Consider the following 27,889-nt stretch of genomic DNA (forward strand, 5'->3'; position numbering starts at 1 on the left):
CAGAATAATAACTAATATAGCTATTATAAAAACAAAAGACATTAATAAAATTTTTTTTTCAAGGAAAATGCTGCAGAGCATTCCCCAAGCATTTCCTCAAATTCTCCAAATTGTCTGTTGGCTTCAAACAACGCAGCATCTTTCCCACTTTCTGAACTCAACTGCTTTGCCAGGTTGTCAGGAGATTGTTAAGCAACTGCTTCATTCCTCCCAGAGGCTATATATGGCACTCAGCTAGGAGTTTGTTTAGTTTTGAGGTATGCTGGGATGAAAGGCACCCTGAAAATGAGGGATACAATTATTAATTAATTAATTCTAATTTAGGGTTTGCACGTTAAAAGCTATCCCTTTGAAATTACTTTCCATTAATGCTCTTTACTTCATGCTGCCAGAGTTCAGGACTGTGAATGGTTGACCAGTGTTAGCATTTCCTTGACATGAAAGGATATCCTTAAAAGTCTCACAGCCAGTTCTGAACAGGATGAGTGTAATTGTTTAGAAATGTGTTGTTCCCTTTTTAAAAATGGAGGTGACTTGTTTGTGTTTTCGTTTTAATTCTTTAACTTTTACAAGGAAACTCCCACCACCACACCCTGTCAACTTTTCTGGATTTTAATCTGTTCCTTTGTCAGATTCTTTTAATCTCAAAGGGAAAGATATAAAGCTTCTACTCCAAAATTAATGACTTACTTGAATCTAATACACACCTAGGGCCCTGGGACACACCTCATGGTCAAGAAAGGAGGGCAGGGAAAAAAAAAACTTGTATGTTGTTGTTTCAAATGACAACGACAACAACCAGTAAAGGCTCCAGAATTGACCAAGAGGAAACACAGATTGCACAAGACAAGATCTTATTGCTCCCATGGCCCGGGGAGGGAAGGGAACTCCCACAGAGAAGGAAGGGCATAAAAGAACGAGGGCCCAGGCAGCTGGAGGCAGTTCAGTTAAGCAGGTGCCAGTGGGAAGGAAGAGCCCAGTGCTGCATTCCTGACCGATGGCAGCATGAACTCCAGCCATAGTCCCTTCCAGTCCCCTTCAGGTGCCTTCAAGGGCTCAGGCTATGGCTGGGCCAGGCCTGGGATCTTCCCTAGGGCACCCAGTGTCCATGGAGGTGCAGGAGGTGTGCGAGTCTCTTTTTCGTCCACTACATCATTCTGCTCACCCCCCAGAGCTGGGGGCTATGGAGCCAGCTTTGGTGGAAACCAAGGAGGCAGCATCCTCACTGGTGGGAATGGGAAGCAGATGATGCAGAATCTGAATGACCGCCTGGCCTCTTACCTGGAGAAGGTACGCTCCCTGGAGGCAGCCAATATCAAACTTGAAAGTTGCATTCTGGAGTGGCATAAGAAGAGGGACCTGGACAAGAAACAGGATTATTCTCAATATGAGGAAAATATCAGCCACCTGCAACAACAGGTAAGTGTTAACTGCACTAAGGTGACTGCACTGTTTCCTCTTTTCTGGGGGACAGTTATCCTAGATAATTATCAGAATGTTAAACCAATACAAATCAGGAAACAGAGAACAAGGGTTTAAGCTTCAGCTCTGCTACCATTTGTGTGTCCTTGGACAAGTCATTCAACTTCCCTGAGTGTGTCTTTTTCCTCCTATGTAAACTCAAGGGGTTGTATTAGATGGCCCTTTGAGCTTTATATCTATGATCCTAGGAAAATGAGATCCCTATTTGAGTCCATTGTAAATGTTTCCAAGTATTTCCTCCCTCCCTCCCTTCCTCCCTTCCAAAAGCAATTGGGGTTAAGTGACTTGCCCAGGGTCACACAGCTAGCAAGTGTCTGAGGCCACATTTGAACTCAGATCCTCCTGACTCCAGGGCTGGTGCTCCATCCACTGCACCACCTAGCTGCCCCCAAGTATTTTCTTAAGATCATAGATCTGGAATTAGAAGGGACCTTAGTGATCATTTACCCCCAACTTCTGTCATGGTATAAATGAGAGGATTGAGATCGGGTGAAGTTAAATGACCTGCCCCAAGATATACAGGTGCTAAGAATCTAATTGAACATAAGTTTTTGTGTTGACCCATCACTTTTCGTGTAAACTAATCTTTTTAAATAACTTCTCTGACAAATAAGGGAGGCTCAATCTATAAAAATCATACCTAATAAGCAAGCCATTCCTAGCTCTAGGCAAGGGTACCATAACATAATGAACTCAGACTTTGAACAGCATTCAGTGAAACCCTCTCAACTTACAAAGAAGGTACCAAGGACCAGAGAGGCTGAGTCGGTCAACTAGCATTTATTAAGCACCTAGTGTGAGCCAGGCACTGTGCTAAGCACTGGAGATACTAAAAAAGGCAAAAAACATGACCTCAAGAGACTCTCAAGGACACATAGGTAATAAACAGTAGAGCCAAGATTTAAACCCAGGTCTTCTGATGTGAGATCCAGCTGTACCACATTGCCTCTCCCGGGACCAGGAGGATACCTCCAATCCCTTTCTCAAAATGTTACTGCAAAACAAGAAGAGAAACTGCTCCCCCTCAAGACCACTTTCCCTAATATGGCTCCACCTTCTCTCCAAGTCAGGCTGGGCTATGTCATCTTTGGGACTGTATACAAAAACTGTCACTCCTTTGAAGAATGTCACCAGGGACATCCCTTGATATCCCGTTTTGGAGAATTGTGGTTTGGCCCCAGAACAGTTGTTAGGTTGCCAGACTTGGAATCAGGAAGACATGGGTTCAGATTCCACCACAGGGAATTAAAAGCCATGCAACCTTGGGTAAGACATTTAATTCTTATGTGCCTCAGTTTCCTCATCTGCAAAACGAGAATAATGAGACTTCCCAATGCCCTTGGGAGGCTCAAATAAGATGACACAGGGTGTCCCAGAAATCACAGTACAGTTTTAAGCTTTATTAATTTAAAACCACTCTAAGACTTTTTCATAGAATACAATAGACATATTATCATTGTTATTTTCCTGAGAACAAGATCGTTCCAGGGTATATCACAAAGCGAACTGTGGACGAATTCCTATCCCAGCACTGAAAAGTTCAATTGTGTACTTTCCTGAGTTTTTTTCTGATTGATTGTAACTTAAAGGCAAGCACAGTATTGGGAAAAGAGGAGAAATATTTAATAAGTTGTTAGGTATTTGGTTTTTTACTTTGTAATTTTAAAAAACATAAAGTATTCTCAGCCAATGTTTTGAGAGATCATAGGCTCAGAGACACAAAAGGACCTTAGTTTTCATCTGATCTGGTCTCCACATTTTTGCAGATGAGTTCACTGATAGTTTAAATGAGACCTGCCCAAGGTCACACAAGGTAGAAAGTAGCAAAGCTGGATTTGAACCCAGACCCTATGGCTCTGAATTGGGCACTCTCATCACTGTATCCACCATGGTTTAACCAAACTAGAAAGAGGATCACAAGCTTTAGAGAGTCTATTTTGTATTGCTATTATAATACCCTATACTCCCAAGTTGCATATTATGATAATATAAATCTGTCCTCATAATGAACCCTAATTACTGAATAATCCACCTAATAACTGACTATGTAATTATCTTAACTATAGAGTGCCTGGTTGGTGTTAGGAAGAAAACAAGGTGACTCAACAGTCCTTCACTATGTTTATGGTTAATGATGGTGTTTTGGTTTAAGAACAGGGAAACTTGGAGAGAGTCGGAAATTGGCAATTCCAAGCTCCAATCTACTGCTTGCAACCTGCTTGACCTTGGGCAACTCACTTCACCTCCCTTGACTTCAGTTTCCTAATCTGTAAATTGGGGAGGTTTAATGGAGGATCTCTAAGGTCCCTTCAAGAGCTATAACTATGATTCTATGCATTAAGGACATATGGCTTTCGGAGAAAGAAATTGGACATTGATACTAATAGGATCATTATCAAATCAATACAGTTGGGAGATCTCAATTGCAACTGGTAGAAGAAAAGCATTGCAATAGATGAGCTAAAGCTCTCGGGGAGCCAGATTCCAGTGCTGCCTTCTCTCACTTACTATGCCTGTGATCATGAGCCAGTCACTTCCTCTGCCTGAGCTGTCCTCTGTAACAAATGAGTATCACCATCATGCCCTGCCAGTCTCACAGAGACATGAGAAGCCTGTGAGACTCAAGGAGTGAAAGTACTTTAATATACGGTACTGTCATAGTTATCTATGACTGGCAGAGGTAGCAAGAAAGCAGAAAAACAAATGAGACTGAGCAAGCTCATTGAAAATGTAATAAGGCCAATAGAACAATGAGGAAAATGGACAGTGGCTTGCAAAAATCCAAAACAGACTTTAAATTTTCAAGGATGTCCGAGTCTAGGGAGCTAGATGGGACAGTGGATAGAGAACGGACCCTGTAGTCAGGAAGACCTGAATTCAAATCCTACCAATTTATTTGCTGTATGACCCTGGACAAATCATTTAGCCTATCTCAGCCTCAGTTTCCTCATCTGTAAAATGGACGTTATTATAGCACCTACTACCCAGCATTGTTATGTGGATTAAATAAGATTATATATGGAAAGTACCTAGTGCAGCACCTGGCATATAATAAGTGCTTAATAGATATGTTTTCTTTCATTATATGGTTAGAAAGTTCTGTCAGGACCACAGTGATTTCATTCTCAGTCAATCAATCAGCAAGTATTTATAAGGACATACAGTATGTATGTAGGGGCAGCTAGGTGGCACAGTGGATAGAGTGCTAGGCCTGGAGTCAGGAAGACCTGAGTTCAAATCCAGCCTTACACACTTACTAGCTATGTGACCCAGGGTAAGTTCCTTAACTTCTGTCTGCCTCCGTTTCTTCACCTCTAAAAATGGAGATAAATAGGGCACTTACCTACCAGAGCTGCTGTTAGGATCAAATAAGATGATATTTGTAATGCATGTAGCACAATATTGTACATAATAGGTGTTTAATAAATGTTTGTTTCCTCCCTACCTTTATAAGAGGAAGTTAAAAATATCTACAAGTTAAATCCTAAAAATTGTCTCAGATAAATAATAAGACATAATTGTACAAGATGAAATGCAGCGTGGTTCAGCACAGGGGGAAAGAGACATTAGCTAGAGATGTTGGGTTGTAATGTAAAATGCTAGATATCTAATCAAAGTTTTGCCAAAAAAAGTCACTTCAACTTCTCTGTGCCTCAGTTTCTTTGTCTGTCAAATGGAGGGATTATACTAAATTACTTCTGCCTGTGATAAATCTTCCTTCCGACATTTACCATTGCATAACCTTGGGCAGCTAAGTGGCTCAGTGGATAGAGCTCTGAGCCTGGAGTCAGGAAGACCTGATTTCAAATCCAGCCTCAGACTCTCACTAGCTGTGTGATTCTGGGCAAACCACCCTGTTTCCCTCAGTTTCCTTATCTGTAAAATGAGCTAGGAAAGGAAATGGCAAACCACTGCAGCATCTTTGCCAAGGAAAACCCCAAAATAGGGTCACCGAGGACTGGACACAACTGAAATGATTCAACAGCAAAGGTTTGCAAAGCACTTTGCAAATAGTGGCTCAGTTTTTACTCACAACCACCCTGAGAGGTAGGTGCTATTATTATCCCCATTTCACAGAAGAAGAAACTGAGTCTCAGAGAGAGTGACTTGCCCCTGGCCACCCAGCTAGTAAATGTCTAAGGCTGGATTTGAACTCTGGTGCTCCTGACTCCAGCCCTAGAGCTCTATCTACTGTGCCACCTAGCTGCCTCATGGTCAGACCCAGTTTGGCCGCTGTGCGGAAAATGGATCAAAGAGAGGAGAAATAAGAGACAGGCAAATAAATTAATGTGCAGTGTGAACCTATAGTTCAGGTGTCTTAGGCAAGATGTATACTGACCCCAAAAGTAATTTTACCATCTGGCATGATTGAATCAGTGAGAGATCATTCTAAAGAACCCTTTTGCTAAATACTTTCAGGAAGGAGATGTAAAGAAACAATAAAGTGTGTAGCCCTCCAGGGTCCAGTCTTCAAGGAATGAACCCTGGTCAACAGCCACAATGGCATGCAGGGAATTGCTGTTCTTTGATCATTTTCCATCGTTTTTGACTCTTCATGATCCCATTTGGGGTTTTCTTGGCGAAGATACTAGAGTGGTTTGCCATTTCTTCCTCCAGCTCATTTTACAGATAAGGAAACTGAGGCAAACAGGGTTAAGTGACTTGCCCAGGGTCACATAGCTGGTAAGTGTTTGGTGCCAGATTTGAACTCGGGAAGATGAGTCTTCCTGACTCCAGGCCTGGTGTTCTATCTACTTCACTACCTAGCTGCCCCCATGCAGGGAATAAAGTTATTTATATCAGAAGTACCACCCTCCCTTCTTAATATGGTTTATGTAATATTCCCCAAAAAAGACATTTAGCCTATTCTCAATCTGGGTCTCCATGACTAAGGTCTAGAGGCATGGTTTTTTTTTTTGTCATTAAGGTTATTAAATATTCAACAATCAGCCCTTAAGGCACAGGCCTGAGCAAAACAAAGAACATGGAAGGCACCAGGTGAGACTTGATGAAGGACTAAAGTAGGATGATGATTGTGCCAGTGGACAATGCTATAGATGTGAGAGATTTCACAAGTACAGTTGACAAGACTTGGTAAATGATTGGATGGAGGAATGGGTGAGAGAGAGTGGGAAAAATTAGGGATGACTGAGGTAGAAAGCCTGGGTGAAAGGATACATGGCCTTCAATAGAACTAGGGAAGGTAAGAAGAAGGGAAGGCTAGGAAGAAGAGAAAGTTCTGGGGAAAAAGATAATGAGGGTTGTTTGGGACTATTGAGTGTGAGAGGCTTAGGGGACATCTAATTAGATATGTCCAAGAGGCAGTTATGTGGAACTGGAGCTCAGGAGAGAGACTAGGTTTGGATTTATAAATCTAGAAGTCAGTTCCTTAGCTGATAAGTCACCGTACTTAAGTTGATGAGATTGCCAAGAGAGGGTATAGAGAGAAAAGTAGAGGATCTAAGATGTAGACTTGAGGCAACACCCATGTGAAGATGTTTTCTACTAAAGATACAAAGAGAAGGGGGATAGAGAGAGGAAAGAAGAGGAGAGGGAGTGAAGAAAAGAGATAGAAAAAGAGAGGAGGAAAAGGAGGAGGAGGGGGAGGAGGAGAAGGAGAAGAAGAAGGAGAAGAAGAAGAAGAAGAAGAAGAAGAAGAAGAAGAAGAAGAAGAAGAAGAAGAAGAAGAAGAAGAAGAAGAAGAAGAAGAAGAAGAAGAAGAAGAAGAAGAAGAAGAAGAAGAAGAAGAGGAAGAGGAGGAGGAGGAGGAGGAGGAGGAGGAGGAGGAGGAAGAAGAAGTGGTTGTTGTTAGTGGTGCTGAGCTGAATCAAGAAAGAAGCCAGGAATGCTAAGTAGCAGAGGTGAAGGAGAGCATTCCTGACCCTTTCAAGCCCCTAGGGCTCCCTTTAGGGCAATGGGACATTGTCTCATTTTTATTAAGCCTTAGTCACTGAATGGACACTACCTCAGTCAAACTGAGACCTGTTAAAGACCTTAGCTTGAAAAAGTCAAAGTCCCCCACTGCATCCTGGGCCATCTCCAGTTCTCCTGATCCCTATCTGGGTGCTGAACCCAGATGACTCTGGAGAAGAAAGTGGGACTGGTGACTTTGCACAGCCCTCCCTCACTTAAACCCGATTCACTTGCATGGCATGGCATCACCTCCCTAATGTCATCATCCTCTTCAAGAAGAAAGAACAAACGGCAACCTGAGCAAGGTATTCTGGATGAAATTGAAAAATCATGAAAGATTTGTCATTAGGAAGGATATTACCAAATATTACCAAAATAATTATCTATTCATTATACTAAATGCCACACATGGTCCATTAATCACGTCATTCTTTAATGACTCATTGTGAAAGGCAAATCAAGGATGTGCCCATGGAACCCAAGCTGGAAGAGGTAGAACCAAGTAAGATGGCCCAGGACACAAGCAGTGGGAACCTGAGCAAATCATTTAACCTTGCTATCATCCAGGCAACTCTCTAGGACCGCAACTCTAGATGCAGAGAGATGCTGACTTACGTCATAGCAGGCCTTTCTTCTCCTCTCATTTGAGAGTTCCTTATGCCGCTGAAAATCACAGGAAGGAAACAAACATTTATTAAATGCCTACTAATTGCCAGGTACTGCACTAAGCATCTCACAAATATTATATCATTTGATCATTACAACAACCCTGGGATGTAGTACTATCATTATCCCCATTATGGTTGAGGAAACTGAGAGAGAGGTTAAGCGACTTGTCCAGCCAGGAAGCATCTGAGGCTGGATTTGAATCTAGGTGTTTCTAAATCTAGTACCCTATTCAAGTAAGGTTCTATCTTCCATACCACCATGCCTTACGCATACAGGTACACACACACACACACACACACACACACACACATACACACATCCACTGTGTTAGGTATTTTTCTTCAGCCGTTTCAGTATTGTCCAGCTCTTCACGACCTCATTTAAGGTTTTCTTGGGAAAGTACTGGAGTGGTTTGCCATTTCCTTCTTGAGCTCTTTTTAGAGATAAGAAAACTGAGGCAAACAGGGTTAAGTGACTTGCCCAAGGTCACACAGCTAATAAGTATCTGAGGCCAGATTTGAATTCAGGAAGATGAGTCTTCCTGACTCAAGGAGCCAACACTCTATTCACTGTACTACCTAGCTGTTATAAACTATTTACAAATCTAAGCTTCTTTAAAATGCGATAAAAGTAAATATCCTAAGCTGTTATCACAGATCATCTTACCTGTATCTCCAGGACCTGGCATGTGCTAGACATTTAATAAATACTTGATTGAAAGATTGATTAGTTGAGAGGAAAAGATTTGCATTGATATTAGGTGGCATATATGGATATGGAAAATTACACTTGGCTCGGTAAATAAAGCATTGTATTTCAATCAACCAATCAATAAACATTTTGTTTATTTATTTAGGCAATGGTGTTAAGTGACTTGCCCAGGGTCACACAGTTAGTAAATGTTTGAAACCTGATGTGAACTCAGGTCCTCTGATCTATCCACTGTACCACCTAGCTGCCACAATCAGCATCTTTAAAAAATCATTATTCATTTATTTAATATTTTTAGTTTTCAGTATTAATTTTCACAAGAGTTTGAATTACAAATTTTCTCCCCATTTCTGCCCTCCCCCCACTCCAAGATGGCATATATTCTGATTGCCTCATTCCCCAGTCAAACCTCCCTTCTGTCACCCCACTACCCCCCATCCCCTTTTCCCTTACTTTCTTGTAGGGCAAGATAGATTTTTATGCCCCATTGCCTGTATATCTTATTTCCTAGTTGCATGCTAAAACTTTTTTTTTTAACATCTGCTTTTAAAACGTTGAGTTCCAAAATCTCTTCCCTCTCCCCTCTTCCCTCCCCACCTTAAGAAGGCAAGCAATTCAACATAGGCTGCATGTGTATCATTATGCAAAACCCTTCCACAATACTCATGTTGTGAAAGACTAACTATCCTATCCCCCTTTATTCAATTTTCTCCCTTGACCCTGTCCCTTTTCAAAAGTGTTTGCTTTTGATTACCTCCTCCCCCTATCTGCCCTCCCTTCTATTGTCCCCCCTTTTTTATCTCCTTACCCCTTCTTTCCTGTGGGGTAAGATACCCAATTGAGTGTGTATGTTATTCCCTCCTCAGGTCAAATCCAATGAGAGCAAGATTCCCTCATTCCCCCTCACCTGCCCCTTCTTCCCTCCCAACAGAACTGATTTTTCTTGCCACTTTTATGTGAGATAATTTGCCCCATTCTGTCTCTCCCTTTCTCCCTCTCTCAATATGTTCCTCTCTCATCCCTTAATTTGATTTTATTTTTTTTAGATATCATCTCTTCATATTCAACTCACTCTGTGCCCTCTGTCTATATATATATATACACACATATATTCCCTTCAGCTGCCCTAATACTGAGGTCTCCTGAATTATACACATCCTCTTTCCATGTAGGAATGTAAACAAAACAGTTCAGCTTTAGTAAGTCCCTTATGATTTCTCTTTCTTGATTACCTTTTTATGCTTCTTCTGTTTAGAAGTCAAATTTTCTATTCAGCTCTGGTCTTTTCACTGAGAAAGCTTGAAAGTCCTCTATTTTATTGAAAATTCATATTTTGCCTTGGAGCATGATACTCACTTTTGCTGGGTAGGTGATTCTTGGTTTTAATCCTAGCTCTGTTGACCTCTGGAATATCATATTCCAAGTCCTCTGATCCCTTAATGTAGAAGCTGCTAGATATTGTGTTATCCTGATTGTGTTTCCACAATACTCAAATCATTTCTTTCTGGCTACTTGCAGTATTTTCTCCTTGATCTAGGAGCTCTGGAATTTGGCGACAATATTCCTAGGAGTATTCTTTTTGGGATCTTTTTCAAGAGGCAATGAGTGGATTCTTTCAATTTCTATTTTACCCTCTGGCTCTAGAATATCAGGGCAGTTCTCCTTGATAATTTCTTGAAAGATGATATCTAGGCTCTTTTTTTGATCATGGCTTTCAAGTAGTCCAAAAATTTTTAAATTATCTCTCCTGGATCTATTTTCTAGGTCAGTGGTTTTTCCAATGAGATATTTCACAATGTCTTCCAGTTTTTTCATTCCTTTGGTTCTGTTTTATAATATCTTGATTTCTCATAAAGTCACTAACTTCCACTCGCTCCAGTCTAATTTTTAAGGTAGCATTTTCTTCAGTGGTCTTTTGGACCTCCTTTTCCTTTTGGCTAATTCTGCCTTTCAAGGCATTCTTCTCCTCATTGGCTTTTTGGAGCTCTTTTGCCATTTGAGTTAGTCTATTTTTAAGGTGTTATTTTCTTCAGCATTTTTTGGGCCTCCTTTAGCAAGTCATTGACTTGTTTTTCATGGTTTTCTCGCATTCTTCTCATTTCTCTTCCCAATTTTTCCTCTACTTCTCTTACTTGCTTTTCCAAATCCTTTTTGAGCTCTTCTATGGCCTGAGACCAGTTCATGCTTTTCTTGGAGGCATTTGATGTGGGCTCTTTGACTTTGTTGACTTCTTCTGGCTGTATGTTTTGGTCTTCTTTGTCACCAAAGAAAGATTCCATAGTCCGAGTCTGAATCTGAGTCCATTTTTGCTGCCTGTTCACATTCCCAGCCAAATACTTGACCCTTGAGCTTTTCGTCAGGGTATGACTGCTTGTAGAGAGTACTTTGTCCCAAGCTTGAGGGGTTGTGCTGTTGTTTTCAGAGCTATTTCTACACAGCAAGCTCTGACACACCAGCCATCCTCCTCCCCCAAGAACCACCAACCTGGACCCGCAACTCAGATCTTAAGCAGGCTCTGCTCCCCCACTCTGATCTGCCACTTAATTCCTCCCACCAGGTGGGCCTGGGGCTGGAAGCAACTGCAGCTGTAGTTCTGTCCTCAGAGCTGCACCACCTCTGCTGCCCCTGGGGCGGTGGCCAAACCTCAAACTCCTTTCACTCTGTCCCCTGCAGTTTTTCCCACTAACCTTCTCTGTTGTCTTTGGTGTTTGTGGGTTGAGAAGTCTGGTAACTGCCACAGCTCACTGATTCAGGGCACTTGGGCCTGTTCCACCTGGCTCCCAGTCTAGTTCGTCCGGGTGCAGCCCACGCTGGGCTCTGCTCCGCTCCACTCGCAGCTCCATGCGATAGACCTTACCCAGCGACCATCCAGGCTGTCCTGGGCTGGAGCCCTGCTTCTCTTCGCTATTTTGTGGCTTCTGCCATTCTAGAATTTGTTCAGAGCCATTTTTTATAGGTTTTTGGAGAGACCTAAGGGGGAGCTCATGCAAGTCCCTACTTTTCAGCCACCATCCCACAATCAACATTCTTAATTGTGTACCATGTGCCAGGCATTGGGCTATCTGGGGATACAAAAAGAGACAAAAGACAGTCTCTTCCCTAAAGGAGCTCACAATCTAATGGGAGAGACAACATACAAGCAAATATATACAAAGCAAACTATATACAGGATAAATAGGATATAATTAACAGAGAGGCAGCACTGGAATTAAGAAGGGAGGGAGAAGGCTTTCCTTAGATAGTAGGATTTTAGCTGGTACTTAAAAGAAGCCAGAGAGGTCAGTATATGGAGTGAAGGAGGGTGAGTGTTCCAGGCATGGGAGACATCCAGAGAAAATGCCCAAGAGATGGAGTGTCTAGTTCCTGGAGCAGCCAGGAGGCCAGTGTCAGTGGCTCAAAGAATGTGTCAGGGAGTAAGTTGTGGGAGGACTGGAAAGGTAGGAAAGGGCTAGGTTATGATGGACTTTGCATGGCAGAGTATTTTGTATTTGATCCTTGATGTCAAACCCTTCTTGTGACATGTACTAGTTGTGAGACCAACAACAGGAGATAGAATCATCAATTTCAGGTTGAAAGGGACCTTAGGGTTCATAGGTCCAGGGGTGGGGGGAACCCGTACCCTCGAGGCCACATGTGACCCTCTAGATCCTCAAGTGCAGTCCTTTGATTGAATTCAAGCTTCACAGAACAAATCCCCTTAATAGAAGGATTTGTTTTGTAAAACTTGGACTCAGTTAAAGGACTGTACTTGAGGATCTAGAGGGCCACATGTGGCCTCAAGGCCGAAGATTCCTCACCCTGGATCTAGTCCCTGATTTTACAGATAAAAGAAACCTAGGCTCATGGAGATTCAGTAACTTGATCTAGGTCACATAGGTAGTACTCCCAGAGCCAGGATTCAAATCCGGTTCCACAGACTCCAAGGTGATTTTCTTTTCACTGTTTTGGGCTATCTTACACTTCCCCCTCAAAGCTTCAGTTTCCTCCTCTCTAAAATAAGGATACCTGGAATTACCTGCCTCTGGAATCATAACTAGATCTTCAGGGTTTTGCCCTAGGAAACTGAAATTTGAAGGGTGCAGAGAATATTTTTGCTCCCTCAGAAGGTGGAAACAAGAACTATTTGAAAAAGAAAGCCTGTTTCCCACTATCTCCCCAAATACTTCAGGGGAGCAGCCTCACAGTATCCCTCCCATACAGCGTCTTCTCCTGCCAGGGGGAAGTTCCCTTTGGTCTCTCCCGAGAGGCAACACATGGGATTTTGTTTCTGACTTTCCAGGCCTTACCCTGAGGTCTATCCTCATATATCCCCATGTGCTTGCGCTGGGTATGCTGCTTGATTCAGGGTCGACAATGACTTGTTAAGGCACTGCCCACTTTAGTGTGACTGTGAGACTAGATTGAGCTATTGGCTTTACAAGTCTTTGCAAACTTTAAAGGGTATGGAAATTAACTCATTATACAAGGAAACTGAGACCCAGAGAACTAAAGTGACTGGTCTAAGGTCATACAGGAAGTAAAACGGTTGTTACTGTTCAGTCATTTCAGACTCTCCATGACCCCATTTGGGGTTTTCTTAGCAGAAATACTGGATATTTCTCCAGATTATTTTATAAATGAGGAAACTGAGGCAAAGAGGGTTCATTGACTTGCCCAGGGTCACACAGCTAGCAAGTGTCTGAGGTCAAATTTGAACTCAGGAAGAGGAGTCTTCCTGACTCCAGGTCTGGTGCTCTATCCACTGCACCTCCTAGCTGTCCTTGGTAAAGCATTAGCAGTGGGTTATCATTCTCATCACCACTGATTACTCCTATAGATTCAGAAAGGAGCATTCTAACTGTAAAGTGAATGCCCAAGCAATGCTATTGAGTATGTGTGTGTGTGTGTGTGTGTGTGTGTGTGTGTGTGTGCTTATATGTAAGTAACTACAACCACCAGAGAATGAAAAAATATTATTATGTGTTGGCCACATATTATATATATGTACTTATATATGTCTGTACATAGGTATATATGTGTATATATATATACATGTATGTGTATATGTATGTATATACACATACACACATATATACATACATGTGTATGTGTGTATATACATATATACTAATATGCATACATATATACATACATATATATTATATGTGTGTGTGTATATGATTAATCAGAGCCAGCAAGGTGGTGCAGGGAATAATGAGCTCAGCCTGGAACCAGAAAGACCTGAGTTCCAATCTGACCTTAGACACTCAATAGCTGTGTAACCCGGGGCAAGTCACTTAACCCTGTTTGCCTCAGTTTCCTCAGCTATAAAATAGGGATAATGATAGCACCCACCTTGCAGGATTGTTGTGAGAATCAAATAAGATAATATTTGTAAAGTGCTTAGCATAGTGCCTGGCACATAGTAGGGACTATATAAATGCTAGATATTATTATTTATTATTATTTGGTTGCCTTTGCTTAGGTGGATACAGTAAAAATTACCTAATGTCCTAAGAAAATGCAATAACCACCAGATTTAATAACTTTCCCACAGTAGGATTTATTAATAGAATAGATAGAGTAATAGATTAATTAATAGATAGTCTAGCAATTAATTAATTAATAATAATTAATAGATAGAAATTACAAAGACCCCATAAGGACCAGACCTTAGAGCCTGAGCTCCCCTTTATTGTTTTAGAGGCTACAGATAACCTCAGAGGCCATCTAATTCAACCTCCTTATTTTAGAGATACAGAAACTGAGGCCCAGGGATCTTCAGTGACTGATCTAAGGTCACAAAGGTGACCTTATAAGCATTAGCGGTGTGTTTTGAACCCAGGCCCTATAACTCCAAAGCCTATACTCATTTGACTATCATGATTCAATAAATTGAAATAAATGCAATGCCAACATGGAGTGGGAGGCAGTAGTAAACTGGTGAATGTTTAAAAATCATCTCTCTTGGGAAAAAATTATACCCACAACATAGTTTTAAATTTAATCTGACTTAATAATATTGTTTCTATCACTTTTTTAAGTCCTTTGTAGCCTTAGCCAATTTCTGTGGTGTAAAGGCTCACACTGAAAATTTAACCATCAATTTTCATGGGCTGGTAGGAGCTGGCTCTAGCACAGCCCAGATGGAAGGAAAGTTATCCTGTTCTATTGTTATCTATGATTTCTGTTTTGGTTTGTGGGGAGGAGTGCAGAGAGGGAAGAGAAAGGAAGGGCATAACCATTTTTTAAACACCTACTATGTGCCAGGCACTGTGTTAAATGCTTTCTAATTACCTCATTCAATTCTTACAGCAGCCCTGGGAGGTAGGAGCTATTATCTTCCCCATTTTACTGTTGAGACAACTGAGGCAGAAATTAAGCAACCTGCCCAGTGTCACACAGCTAGCAAGTGTCTAAAGGTGAATTTGAACTCAACTCTTCCTGTCTCGAGGCCCAGCACTCTACCTACTGCATCATCAGCTGCCTCATAGACCTGTAATTGCATTCATATGGGGCATTTCTAGTGTGAAAACTCCTTCTATCAATTCGGACTTGCAATTGCTCTGGAATCTATAGTCTCCCCAGGCACTAAAAGGTTGGGGTCACATGAGCTAATATGTATCAGAGGCAGGATCTAAATTCATATCTTTTTGACTGTAAGACCAATTCTCTGTCTAGTACATCCTGGTGCCATGTCATTTGATAAGAGATAAAACAAAGCTTTCTTGCTGTATCCCTATTGATCTTGCCTGCTGAACACACTCACGTACACACACACACACACACACACACACACACACACACTCACAGATTCAGGAATTGACTAAACTTCATGTCCCTAAACTTCATGTTACTATCAAGTCATTCTGGTGCCTTGCACATAGTGGGCCTTCAATTTATTGATTAGCATAATATAATAGAATGAGTATAGGCTCTGGAGTTAGAATGCCTGGGTTCAAAGCCCACCAATAATGCTTGTAAGGTCACCTGTACGACCTTAGACCAGTCACTTAAGATGCCTGGGATTCAGTTTCCGTATGCCTAAAATAAGGAGGTTAGATTAGATGGCCTCTGAGATCTTTTCCAAATCTATATTGATGATCCTATGACCTGAACTCGAATTCCAGCTATGATAATATATTGGATAATTCTCTTTATGTCCCTTAGTACAACATGAGGTGGGTGCAATAGTTGGTCTCTGAGGTCTCTTTCAGCTTTAAGTTTATGCTCCATGATTTCTTATTCAATTTCCCCAAAAGAAAGATCCACCCAGAGAGAAAACAAGTCACCTTCAGCTGGGGAAGTTCCTCTCCCTACTGACAGGGCCTTTGGAAAATTGACAATCAATTTGACTGACGCTTGTGTGTTTTACAGATTATGGACGGAAAACTGGAAAATGCCAAGATTCTCCTCCATATTGACAATGCCAGGATGGCAATGGATGACTTCAGCCTCAAGTGAGTTCCTTCTTGTCACCATTTTTTCAAAGGGTAATTCTAGGAAAATATCATCTAGTCAACGTCAGCCTAAGGGGACAGCATGGGGTTGTGGAAATAATGCTGGAATTTGGGTTTGAGTCTTGGGAGTCAGAGACCCCAGCTCTGCTCAGTACTGCCTATATTACTTCAATAGCTTTATGTATAAATAATAATAATAAATAAAATTTACCTCTGTGCCAAGCAATTTATATTTATTATCTTACTTGATCCTTACAACAACTCTAGGAGGCAGATATTATTATCTTCATTTTACAGATGAGAAAACTGAGGCAAACAGTCAAGTAACTTGCCCAGAGTCACAGAGCAAGTAAGCATCTGAGGCCAGATTAGAACTGAGATCTTGCTGACTCCAGGCCTGGCGCTCTACCCACTGCACCACCAAGCTGCCCTTGAAATGAGGGCAGTTGGACTAAATGATCTCTAGGATCCCTTCCAGGTTTAAATCTATGATCGTATGCTCTCTCTGGCCATAAAGAAATTAGGCTGATGGCCTCTGAGATTGGTTCCTACCAGCTGTGATTCTAGTCCATGGCAAATCTACTGAAATGGTTTCTTTGGTCAGATCTTCAATGAGTTAATCAATGAATCTTATCCTCTGTTTGCCTCAGTTTCTTCAACTATAAAATGGGGAAAATAGTAGTACCTACCATGCAGGGTTTTTGTAAGGATCAAATGAGATAATATTTGTAAAAAATACTTAGTATGGTGCTTGGCACATTGTAAGCACTATATAAATGCTTATATATTATATAATGCTTATATAAATGCTCATCATTATCTCTTTGCCTTTCCCTTGTTTATATATCGCCCTCATTTCTGCATTCATCTCTTTCCTTCCTTACTCAATTAACCATCCCTTATAACAAAGATTAAAAAGGAAAGAGACAAATAGTTCAACAAAACCAAACCACCATGTCTGCCAATACAGACACAATATATTTTCTAAATCTTTCTCTGAGGCCACACTCATTCTTTTTACTTTCAGAGTCCAATCTTGTTTTATTATACTTCTTCCCATTTATATCACTATAGTCACTGTGTATGTTGTTTTCCTGGTTCTACTGCAGGCCTGCACAGCATATGACCTGTAAGCCACTTGCAGCCCACCAAAGCAGCCCATTGGCCAGATGTTGTGCAGGCCTGTCTCACATTCTCCCTATTTTTGAAAGCCTTTGGCAGGCATAAATGGCCCTGTGTTGTGCAGGCCGACCCTGAGGGAACTTTACATAGTTGGTTTTGCAGAGGGATTTGCATTTTTGTTGGCCTCCCAAAATCCTTTGCTGGGCCACAAGCAGGGCACTGGCGGTAAGCAGCCCATGATGCTGTACAGGCCTGATCTACTGACTTCCCTATTCAAAAATGATTCATTTAAAAGAAAAAAATTAAATCTGGTACAGGATGAGTTCTTACAGATTCCCTAGCCTTGAATCGATAAAGGTTTATTTTGCTTTATTTTAACCCAAAGGTATGAAAATGAACTGTCCTTCAAGAAAGACCTGGAAACAGAAGTGGAGGCACTTCGAAAGATCCTGGACAACATGACAATTATCACAACAGACCTGGAAATGGAGGTGGAGGGCATGAGGAAGGAGCTGATTATCATGAAGAAACACCATGAGGAGGTGGGGGAAAGCAGTGGTCTTCATCCAGAAACTCTTTAAAAACCCTCCAGTCTTGGGTCAAATCAGTGGCTAAGAAGAAGGAAGTACCAATAGCAGAATGCCAGTCAAGTCTCTTAATAATCCATTAAACTATAGAATGTGAAAAAATCTTTCCTGGATTGTAGAAGGAAATATGTTTGCCCAAAACTCTTCACTTTAAGAACTCCATAATGCATCTTTATCATAGGTAATGTAGCCTAGTGGAAGGAAAGCTGGCCTCAGAGCCAGGAAGACTTGGGTGCTCTATAAGAGGTATAACTGGTGTCTCTATAAGATGTAAAAATGAACCTCAATTTTTCTCAACTGTAAAATGGGACTGATAATAGCACCTGCCTCATAGGATAATGGTTTGGATCAAATGAGACAATATAAGAAAAGTGCTTTGCAAACATTATATCAATGTTGGCTGCTGATTTTTTGATTTCCTGGAAAGGAAATTACTACTGATCCAGATGGGCACCTGCTCTGCTATTTACAATCTCATAGAGTTGCCTCCTATAAAAGTGACTAACCCAGGGTCATGTACTAGAAGCAGGACCTGAACCCAGGTTTCCCTGAGTCAAAGACTGGCTCTCTCTCTCTACCAATAGCCGCTACTGATTATGACCATTATTATGTAAGTTATGGGTGGGTTATGAGCTATGTTGATGGAGTGAATTCCCATACTTACAAGTTTCCAGATCATTGATGAAAATATAGCATTAGCGCACAATAGGAATTACTGATTGGTGAAGATTAGGAGACAATTTGGCTTGGAAATGTATTATTGTGAGAACAATCATCTAATGAATGCTGAACTTCCTTAACTAAACCAATATGGAAATGTGCTAGTGGACAATATTTTTAAATTAATCCACCACTGCTCATATTCTATTAAGTTATTGGACAGGCCAGGACTTAAGGGGGAAAAATTATCCAATGAAAAATGAAAAAAAATACCATCAATCTGATTTAATTCATTGTGCCCAATGACACATTGAGAGAAGTTTTCTCTCAATGGAATGCAACAAAGCTTACTTACTTTGACAAATCTGTTCAGAAACAATGGTTGTTAAATAAACCCTTCCTTTGGCTACTTGATGAGCTAGTGGGTGTTGGTTACCTTCAATCAACAGGCATTTACAATGAGAGGATTTTAAAAGCTATTACACCTCTCTGCTCTAGGTTATTGAACTGATTGCCAAATCCTTTAGCTTGTGACCTAAAAATGCTCAATTTGTCAGTTTCATAATCACTGCACAAGTAAATGCTATTTGTTAGGTATAAATGAGACTCCTGGTTATGAAGAAAAACTTGGGGAATAGAATTCTTCCTGGAGCACTTTGCAATTAGAATTAGAACAGTTGCCACACAGGTCTTTTTATTGATAGCCTAATGTTATTTGTTTTATAAAATAATAAGGAAGAAGGCATGAAGAGTTTAATTATTTGGGGTTTTTTGCTTGTTTGTTTTTCCAAATAATAGGCAAGTATGCTCTGAGGGTCTAATCCTAGTCAGGCTGAGAACAGCCCCTGAAGACCACCATGGCTTCTTTCACCTTAAAGCAAAGTATTTAAAGACAGCACTAACTCACAATTTTGGCACCTGGGGCAAGCAGCACAAATGCTTAACCTCTTTGGGCCATGGTTTCCTTATTTATAAAATACTTGAGTTGGGCTAGATGACCTGGGAGGGTCTGCGGTGGGTAAGCATTACAAAACCTGCCCTTCAAGTAACTTTTTAATTCCTGGTAAAAAATTAATACAGGAAGTCATTAAGAATTAGTTAAATTAATTAAATTGGAAGAGGTATTAGTATTATTACCTAATCTTTATATAGACTTTAAAGTTTGCAAACTACTTTATGTGCTTTATCTCATTTGATTACTTACTATCTTGGCTTCTAAGTTGCTGAAAGAATATCCTGTTAAATTTTTCTACTTTCTAAATGTCACACCCTGCACAAAGCCCCAGCCACTCCACCCTAGTTACGGTTCTGCTACAAAAGATAAGTGAAGAGGCCTGGAACCTTATTGCAATTACTCTTTCTTTTCTTCACTCCCAAAATAAACAGGAAATAAGCAAACAGCACGTGACAGATGATGTCAAGGTTAACGTGAGGGTGACCTCAACCCCAAGAGAAGATCTGATTAAGATCCTAGAGGACATTAGGCGAGAATATGAGGAGATAATTAAGAAGAAACATCAAGACTTGGACACATGGTACAAAGAACAGGTAAAAGAAAGCCCAAGATGCTGGGGGAAGCTATTTCCCTGGGTCATTTGCTGATGCTAATGTGTTCTGTCCTTTTCTTCTGCCCCTACAGTCAGAAATGGTGTCTCAGGAGTTGGAAAAAAGAACAGCCTCTGTGCAGAGCAGCAAGGACAATATCCATGAACTGAGACGTACCTTTCAGGCCCTAGAAATTGATCTTCAAACCCAAAAGAACAAAGTGAGTCTCAATGACACACTTTAGACTACAATGGAAAACAATGGCTATTTCATATGTGAAGCTCTCTCTCTCAGCTGTCCCCTATAGTTTCTGATTATCCTCCAGCATAACTGAGTACCAACTTCTCCTTGTTAACAATATGGAAGACACGGGTGTATTGTGAGCTGGAAACACCAATTCAATTCAGTTTTATTCAACTAAACATTTAGTAAATTCCTACCTCCTGCAGGGCAAAATGTCAGGCTCTGGGGATAAAGAGGCAAACACAAAACAGTCCTTGCTCTCAAAGGGCTTTTATTCTTCTAGAATAGTCCTGATGTCAGGGATGAACAGCTATCTAGCCCACAGGGATTTTCATCACCTAAGCTATATGCTGGGGCAGCTAGGGTGCACAGTGGATAGAACACTGGGCCTAGACATCTTCCTGAGTTCAAATAAGGCCTCAGATACTTACGGGCAAGTCACTTAACCCTGTTTGCCTCAGTTTCCTCATCTGTTAAATGAGCCAGAGAAGGAAATGGCAAACCACTCCAGTATTTTTGCCAAGAAAACCTCATATAGGGTCACAAAGAGTCCAACACAACTGAACAATGACAAAAGCTGGATACTACACTTCAGGACTGAACTAGCCTTGGGGCTGTTCTAAGGAGTGATAATTAATGTTTATGAAGTATACTTCAGCTAAAATTAAGTAATTGTTGTTGCACTGTACTAGTAACCTAGTAGGGATATATATGTGCTCATACAAACACATACACACAAAAATAATGGGAATTGCTAATGATATTTCAGCACAAGGATGTGTTTGGCCATTAAGTGTTTCCAAGTTACTCTACTCCTTTACAGTATTGAATATGGAGCTGATCCATGTCCAGTGCTGACAACAACAACAACAAACATTTATTAAATTCCTTCTATTCAAAGAGCACTATGCTAGGCAGGTGGTGGGATGGGGCAGAGGGTGCAAAGGAACATAATTCAACCATTATTTATTAAACACCTACTGTATGCAAGGTCTTATTATGAATGATGGGAACTTAAAGTGTCTTACTCTCAAGGAGCTTACAATATATCAAGCAGTTACTAAGTGTTTATTAAGCAACTAAAATGCACCACTTTTTTTTTTTGAGGAGAGAAGGCAGGGCAACTGAGGTTAAGTGACTTGCCCAAGGTCACACAGCTACTAAGTGTGTCAAGTGTCTGAGGCCGGATTTGAACTCAGGTCCTCCTGACTCCAGGGCCAGTGCTCTACTCACTGCACTGCCTAGCTGCCCCAATGAACCAGTCTTATAAGAGAAATCAGGAAAGGTTATGTGAGATGAGGAGGTGAGAGGAGGGAATTGGAGGTGAATGAGGCAAAACATGGGGCAAAGTCTTTCGACAGAGAGACTGGGTTTGGGAGAGAAAGGGAAAGGGTTGCCATGGGAGGGTTGAGTAGAGAAGAGAAAGATTGCAAAAAACCATTGTACTAAGTAGGACAGAGAATCAATTAGAGTGGAGCTAAAGAATTGCCTTGCCTATTGAGGGCCTTGTTGAGATTGTATCTTTCCCCCAAGGGGGAAAAGATGGGAAAAATTTTTGATGCGAGGAAGAATGAGATAAGGAGAGGTACCAGCAGAGTGCCATGAGAAATTTGAGAAGGACCATTAGGAAGAAGGTTCAACTGAAAGGGGAGAGGAGCATATCAGGAAACGACTTTGAAAGAAGAATATAACAAATGACGTCAATATTTAAATGAGTGAAAAATAAATAAATTTGAGGAGGGAGATTTTATCCAGAGAGGTGATCCGGGAAGACTTCCTGGAAGAGATGACATTTAAGTTGGAGGATGAAGAAAAGGAAGAACTTTGAGAGACACAAAGGCATAAAGTAATGATCCTTGCTCTCAAGTTTACTGTCCTGCTGGAGATCCCAGATCTGAGAGACCAGGGGTAGGCAAGGTAGAGAGCCAACCTCGTTACAGAAAACATGAAAGAGAATGCAACAGGGGATGTTCTTTTTTATAAAGACCCAGAATGTTAATCCCACGATATTCTCTTTGTTGTGTCACCGAGGAAGTTAGTGATACCCAGTCTGCATAAGTAACAGTGAGGAATGTTGCCTCCCAGCATCATACAGGCAGGAGCCTGCGGGTAAATGTTTAATGATTGGCTCCAAAAGATACACTTTTAAGTTTAATCTGCATTAACACTTTCTCCATCACTTTCTAAAGTCTAGATAATCAATGAAACAGTAAACAAAGCCTTACTCTATAGAATTAGCCATTGAAGTCACTGAAAATTGAACGATTGTCATTTGCTAGCCAGGGTGAGCTAGCTCCAGCATGCCTGTATTTTCCGACTTATTCTAGGGCACACAGATACTTTGATGTGGCCCTGAACAAAGTATATATACACATATACACATGAACAGATGACCAACCAACCCAGTGGGCAGATGGTACATGGCCACTGGCCAATGTGTGCCATACACAGCAAGCACTGAATGCCAGGGACAAAGGTTCTGTGTAATGCAAGTACAACTGTGACCACTCGGTACATTTGTTTCCATTTCAGAAATGTGCCCTGGAGGGCATGTTGGTAGACACACGGTCCCGCTATTCCTGCCAGCTCCAGGACATGCAGCAGGTCATCTCCCACTATGAGGAGGAGCTGATGCAACTGCGCCATGACCTGGAGCGCCAGAACAGTGAATACAAGATCCTGCTGGGCATCAAGAACCACCTGGAGAATGAGATTGCCACCTATCGCCACCTCATGGAGGGCGAGGACAAAGGGTATGTCAGAAACAGCATTGACAAAGGACCCACATGGTGCAATGGAGAGAACACTGACTCTGCAGTCAGAAGAGCTGGGTTCAAATCCTGCCTTTGCTGTTTTCTACCTGATACCTTGGGCAAGTTACTGAAATTCCCTGGGATTCGGTTTCTTCTCTTGTAAAATGAACTAAATGGCCTATGAGATCCCTTTCACCTCTAAAACTATGGTCCTAAATCATGTGAAAACAGTATCTGGCTAAGTGTTCCATTCAGGTCTTTGTCTGTGGAGGCTTAATTAGGGAACTAGGGTTAGCATCATAGCTCTAGAGTTGGAAAGGATCTCAGAGGCAAATATTTTACCTGTGTAGGAGCATGGAGGGGCAGTGGCTGGGAGGATGGAGTAGCACTGGTGGCACAGGGAACTGTCTAACCATGGCTGTAGTTGCACCCAGAAAGCAATGGCCCATTCCTTAAGGAGTCTCCCCTGAAACTCCACAGTGGTAGGATCTCAGGAATTGTGATTATTAACAATAATAGTATTAATTCACATTTAGATAGCACTTGAAAATTTTGCAAAATGTATTCCTAGCAGCTTCCATGTAAAGCAGGTAGTAAAAGAATTATCTCCACTTTACAGATGAGTAAACTGAGACTTGATGAGGTAAAGTTGCTTGCTCAAGACCATACAACTAGTAAATGTCACAGTAAGATTTAGAACCTAGCTCCCTGATAACGCCATGTTTTTTTTTTTCATTTCAGATTCAGACTTTGATTACTTTTAATGTTTTCTCTTTTCAAAACTGTATTTCTGACCTCAGCAGCCCCTGACCAGAAATGTCCACAGTGAACATTCCATGAGCTTCTCAGTCTAGTTTCAGGATAAAGAAAAAGGTTAGAGAAAAGTTCACTGAACTAAACCTTTGCACCTTCTGAGAGCTGTGATTTGAACACGCAAAATATAGAGCACCTATATCCTAGGTGTCATGCTGGCTTTCCAAGGTTGGGAGCTCATGAGAGGTAGCATCACTTAGTGGTGAAGGCGCTGACTCCGGAGTCAGAGAGACCAGCATGCTCTGATGCTTTCTAACTGTTGACCTTTGGCAAGTCTCTTGAATTTTTGGAGTCTCAGTTTCTCCACCTATTAAATAGTACTAGCTTCCCAATACAATTTAAATGATATCAATTTTTATTATTCGTGATGGGGTGGTTTTTTTTCCTCTAAGCTCTTTTATCTTTTACAGAAAAACAGAAGCTTACAAATCAGAGTGGAAAGGTAAAGAATTTATTGTTTCAAACTATTTTTCTAATTAACTGCCCTATTGTGCACATGTCAAAAGTTCACATCCTTTGGATGTGTTCCTAGGCCTGATAAAGAATGATCAGAAATCTGCTCTAAATTTACTGACTAACAGCAAGGTGTGAAGGAACCTATGAGAAGGAACAGGGCTGAGTTAGGATCCTTTTGCTTATATACTTGTTACAGACTGGGACTCTGCTTTTCAGAGTCCTAAGAAATGAAAGGAAAATTACTCTAATCATCTGCTGATATTAATTCTATTCCTAGAGATCACAGAAGCGTGGACTCAAAGTTAGAAGGGATCTTTGAGATCATATAGCCTGACTTCCCACCCAATGAACCAATCTTCTCTCCTTTCTATGACATTCCTTCATGAATAGTCATTCAATCTCTGTTGAACACTTTCAGTGTATCTCAATCTTTTGAAAAGCAACCCATTCCATCCTACATCAGCTCTACTGCGCAATCCTTCTGCCTATGGAGTCTATATCCTAAGCAACAAAGAAAAATTTTAGCTTGTCCAGACTTCCTTCCTTCCTTCCTTCCTTCCTTCCTTCCTTCCTTCCTCCCTTCCTTCATTCATCCATTTATTGAACATCCACCAATACTTTGCCAAGACCCCTCTTACTGACATTTACTATATTCTCCTCTGTATCACAGTTATTTGTTTTCTGTGTGTTTTGCCCTAAAAGAAAGGTATACATCATCTTTATCTGTGCATCCCCCAACATCTAAGACAGTATCTTCCACATAGTATATACATTGAATAAATGCTTTTGAAAAGAATTGTAAAACACTTACACTTCCTTCAATATTTCAAAATTGAGGAACAGCTTTCATGTTCTCTCTCACCATACTTAAATCTTCTCTTCTAAGACTATGTGAAGTTCCTAAAATGACATTGTTTCCAGATCCCTCCCCATCTTGGTCATCCTAGGAACACATTCCAGAGTGTCAGTTTCCCCTTAAAATATGGTACCCAAAACTAAACATACTACTCTATAAGCACAGACAACATATGGTATAAAAAAAACCTCCCCATTCCTTCCCAAACACATCCACACAAAGATCTTTGGATGTTTGCTCATAGCCAATGACCAGGGTTTGGTGCCAATCCAAAAGCTAACCCGAAATAATCTTACAAATTGAAATTCAAAGATGCTCTGGCAAAATTTTTTAAAATCTAAGTTTGCATCTCCATTTGACTGCGTCCAGTTAATTGTAGCTGTTCCCCATCCCCATTAGAATCAAATGTGAGTGAGCTAATAACACAATAGCCAAGGTATCATGCATGGAGTGCATCTCTCTCTTAAAATACACTTGCACAAGATTTAAGACAACTCCAAAAGACTCATGATGGAAAATGCTATCCACATCCAGGAAAAGAACTATGGCATCCGAATGCAAATCAAAGCATATTATTGGTTTGTTTGTTTGTTTGTTTCTTCTTTCTCGTGATTTCTCCCATTGGTTCTACTTCTTCTTTACAACATATCTAATATGAACATATGTTTAATATGAATGTAATATGGCCTATATCAGATTGAACATGGTCTTGGGGAGGGGGAGAAAATTTAGAACTCAAAATCTTATAGAAGTGAGTGTTGAAAACTAAGAATAAATAAATACAAAAAATAAAATTAAATTGTGGTAATGATAAAAATACCAATAAAATATACTTGCACCCTAGAAACTAGGGAAGAGAAGAAAAGCTTTGGTTGGGGGTTTTCTCTGCCACCAAGCTTACATGGGCCTATGTTTGCTAAGTATTTTTGCTCCTTGTTATCTCAGAAAGCACAGAGTGTGCAAGCTTCAGAGAAAGTCATTTTTGGTGGGGAACCACTGAGGAAGGAATGTGCTCATACTGTGTTTTTTGATTATTTATCTTTCCGTCTCTGCAGCTCCAAAGATCCAGGCCATAATGCGGGAGACTGTGAATGGAAGAGTCATCCTTTCAAAAGTCAATGAGATTCAGAAGCCTGAATGAAGCATAGAAAAATTCTTGCCACTTGTAAATACTTTTCTCATGAAAATGCTAACAGACCTAAACCACTTATGAAAGTGTTGTACATGTCACATTCAGAGTTATTAGAGAATAAACATTTCAGAACTCACCTTTTTTCTCCATAACATGACTACTTTCTCACTGTACTTGCCAAATTAATTAAAGTTTAAATAGCTCCCCTCTTATTATCAGCTCCAGATTCTTTTCATTTTGGATCTGTTTCCAATAAAGCTCTGTGTCAATTGTGATGTATATATATTTTTATTAATTAAATTTAATGATTTGTGATTTTTTTTAAATGATAAAGAAAGAACCTTAAGAGATCATCTAGTTCATAGGTTTTCAGAATGTACTTCATGAACTGGTAGTTGAAAAAAAGAGCTCCTCCTCCCTTCTTGGCTCTTTTCCCAGCACTGCATGCTCGGTGCTTTCTGTCATAGATCTCTGTTGCACACCATTTTAGAAAAGTTAGTGGTGGTGTTATTTTTTCTTTCTCTGCTTGGTAGTTTTCTACCTTTGCCTTTGCTTTCTACCTTTGCCTTTCTACCCTTCTGCCTTTGGCCCACACCATTCCAGGAAATGGCATCTTTTCATCCCAGTACCATGCCTGCATGAGCCCTTCTGCATCTCTCCCCTCCCCGTTGTAAAGGGAGTTAGGGAAAGGCTTTGTTGTCAACTCCCATGCATGTTCTCCTACACAGTTATTTCTATGTGCATTCTAACTGCCTCCTCTCTCCACTGAGGTTTTCCTTCAATACTTCATCTGGGTGTCAAGGTAACCTTGGGTTCTGAAAGACTGGACAGAATGTGCACTCTATGAAATGCTGCCAAGCTTGGGGTATGTGGACCAGTGAAGTCCTCTTGAAATCAAAAGGGTTTGATTCATCTTCTGACCCCTTGATATGGTGATAGCCAACCCAACATATACCCAACACATCCTGGCCACTGTCCTATTTTTAAAACTCTTCAGAAGTGATGTCACAGTTTCACTCTGGCTCATCCTACACTCTCACATTCCTTATAATGAGGAAGTTTATCTAACCTAAATCCTCCTTGTAATCTGAGCCCTTAAGAATGAAGAAGGAATGGGACCATAGGATTTCAAACCCTAAGGAGCCTCTCATTATATAGATGCAGAAGTTAAAACTCAGAGGTGTTAAATGTTTGACTTTGGATAGGTATCACTGAAATCTCAGTATAGTGCAACACTATATGTCATTGTGAAGTGTTTTCAGGTTGAGCCAAGTACTTCCACCAGTAAAGCCACTCAACAGCAAGATCTAAATCCAATCTCAAATCCCATTAAATGCCCTCATGCAGCAAGGAACCATATTTCCCAGGTGGCCATGAGATTACTCTCTGGAAGCTTGACTCACAGGTGGAGGACTAAAATCATTTATTGGTTGTTTTTTTTAAATTTTGCTAATGTCTGTACTAATAAAGAATTATTTAATAGAAATAATAATAATAGCTAATACTCA

The 27,889-nt window shown here is 40.7% G+C and overlaps 1 protein-coding gene across 1 annotated transcript; it reads left to right on the forward strand.

Annotated features, from left to right (window-relative positions):
* Positions 1-1,005: 1,005 nt before the first annotated feature.
* KRT23 (keratin 23) lies at positions 1,006-26,390 on the forward strand. The gene is made up of 8 exons (XM_036758229.1): positions 1,006-1,419; positions 16,132-16,214; positions 17,722-17,878; positions 19,970-20,131; positions 20,223-20,348; positions 22,904-23,124; positions 24,348-24,379; positions 26,305-26,390. Exons 1-8 carry the CDS (start codon positions 1,006-1,008, stop codon positions 26,388-26,390), a joined length of 1,281 nt encoding a protein of 426 aa, XP_036614124.1.
* Positions 26,391-27,889: the final 1,499 nt, after the last annotated feature.

This window comes from Trichosurus vulpecula, chromosome 4 (genome assembly GCF_011100635.1).
Source record: "Trichosurus vulpecula isolate mTriVul1 chromosome 4, mTriVul1.pri, whole genome shotgun sequence".
In the NCBI taxonomy this organism is placed as follows: domain Eukaryota; kingdom Metazoa; phylum Chordata; class Mammalia; order Diprotodontia; family Phalangeridae; genus Trichosurus; species Trichosurus vulpecula.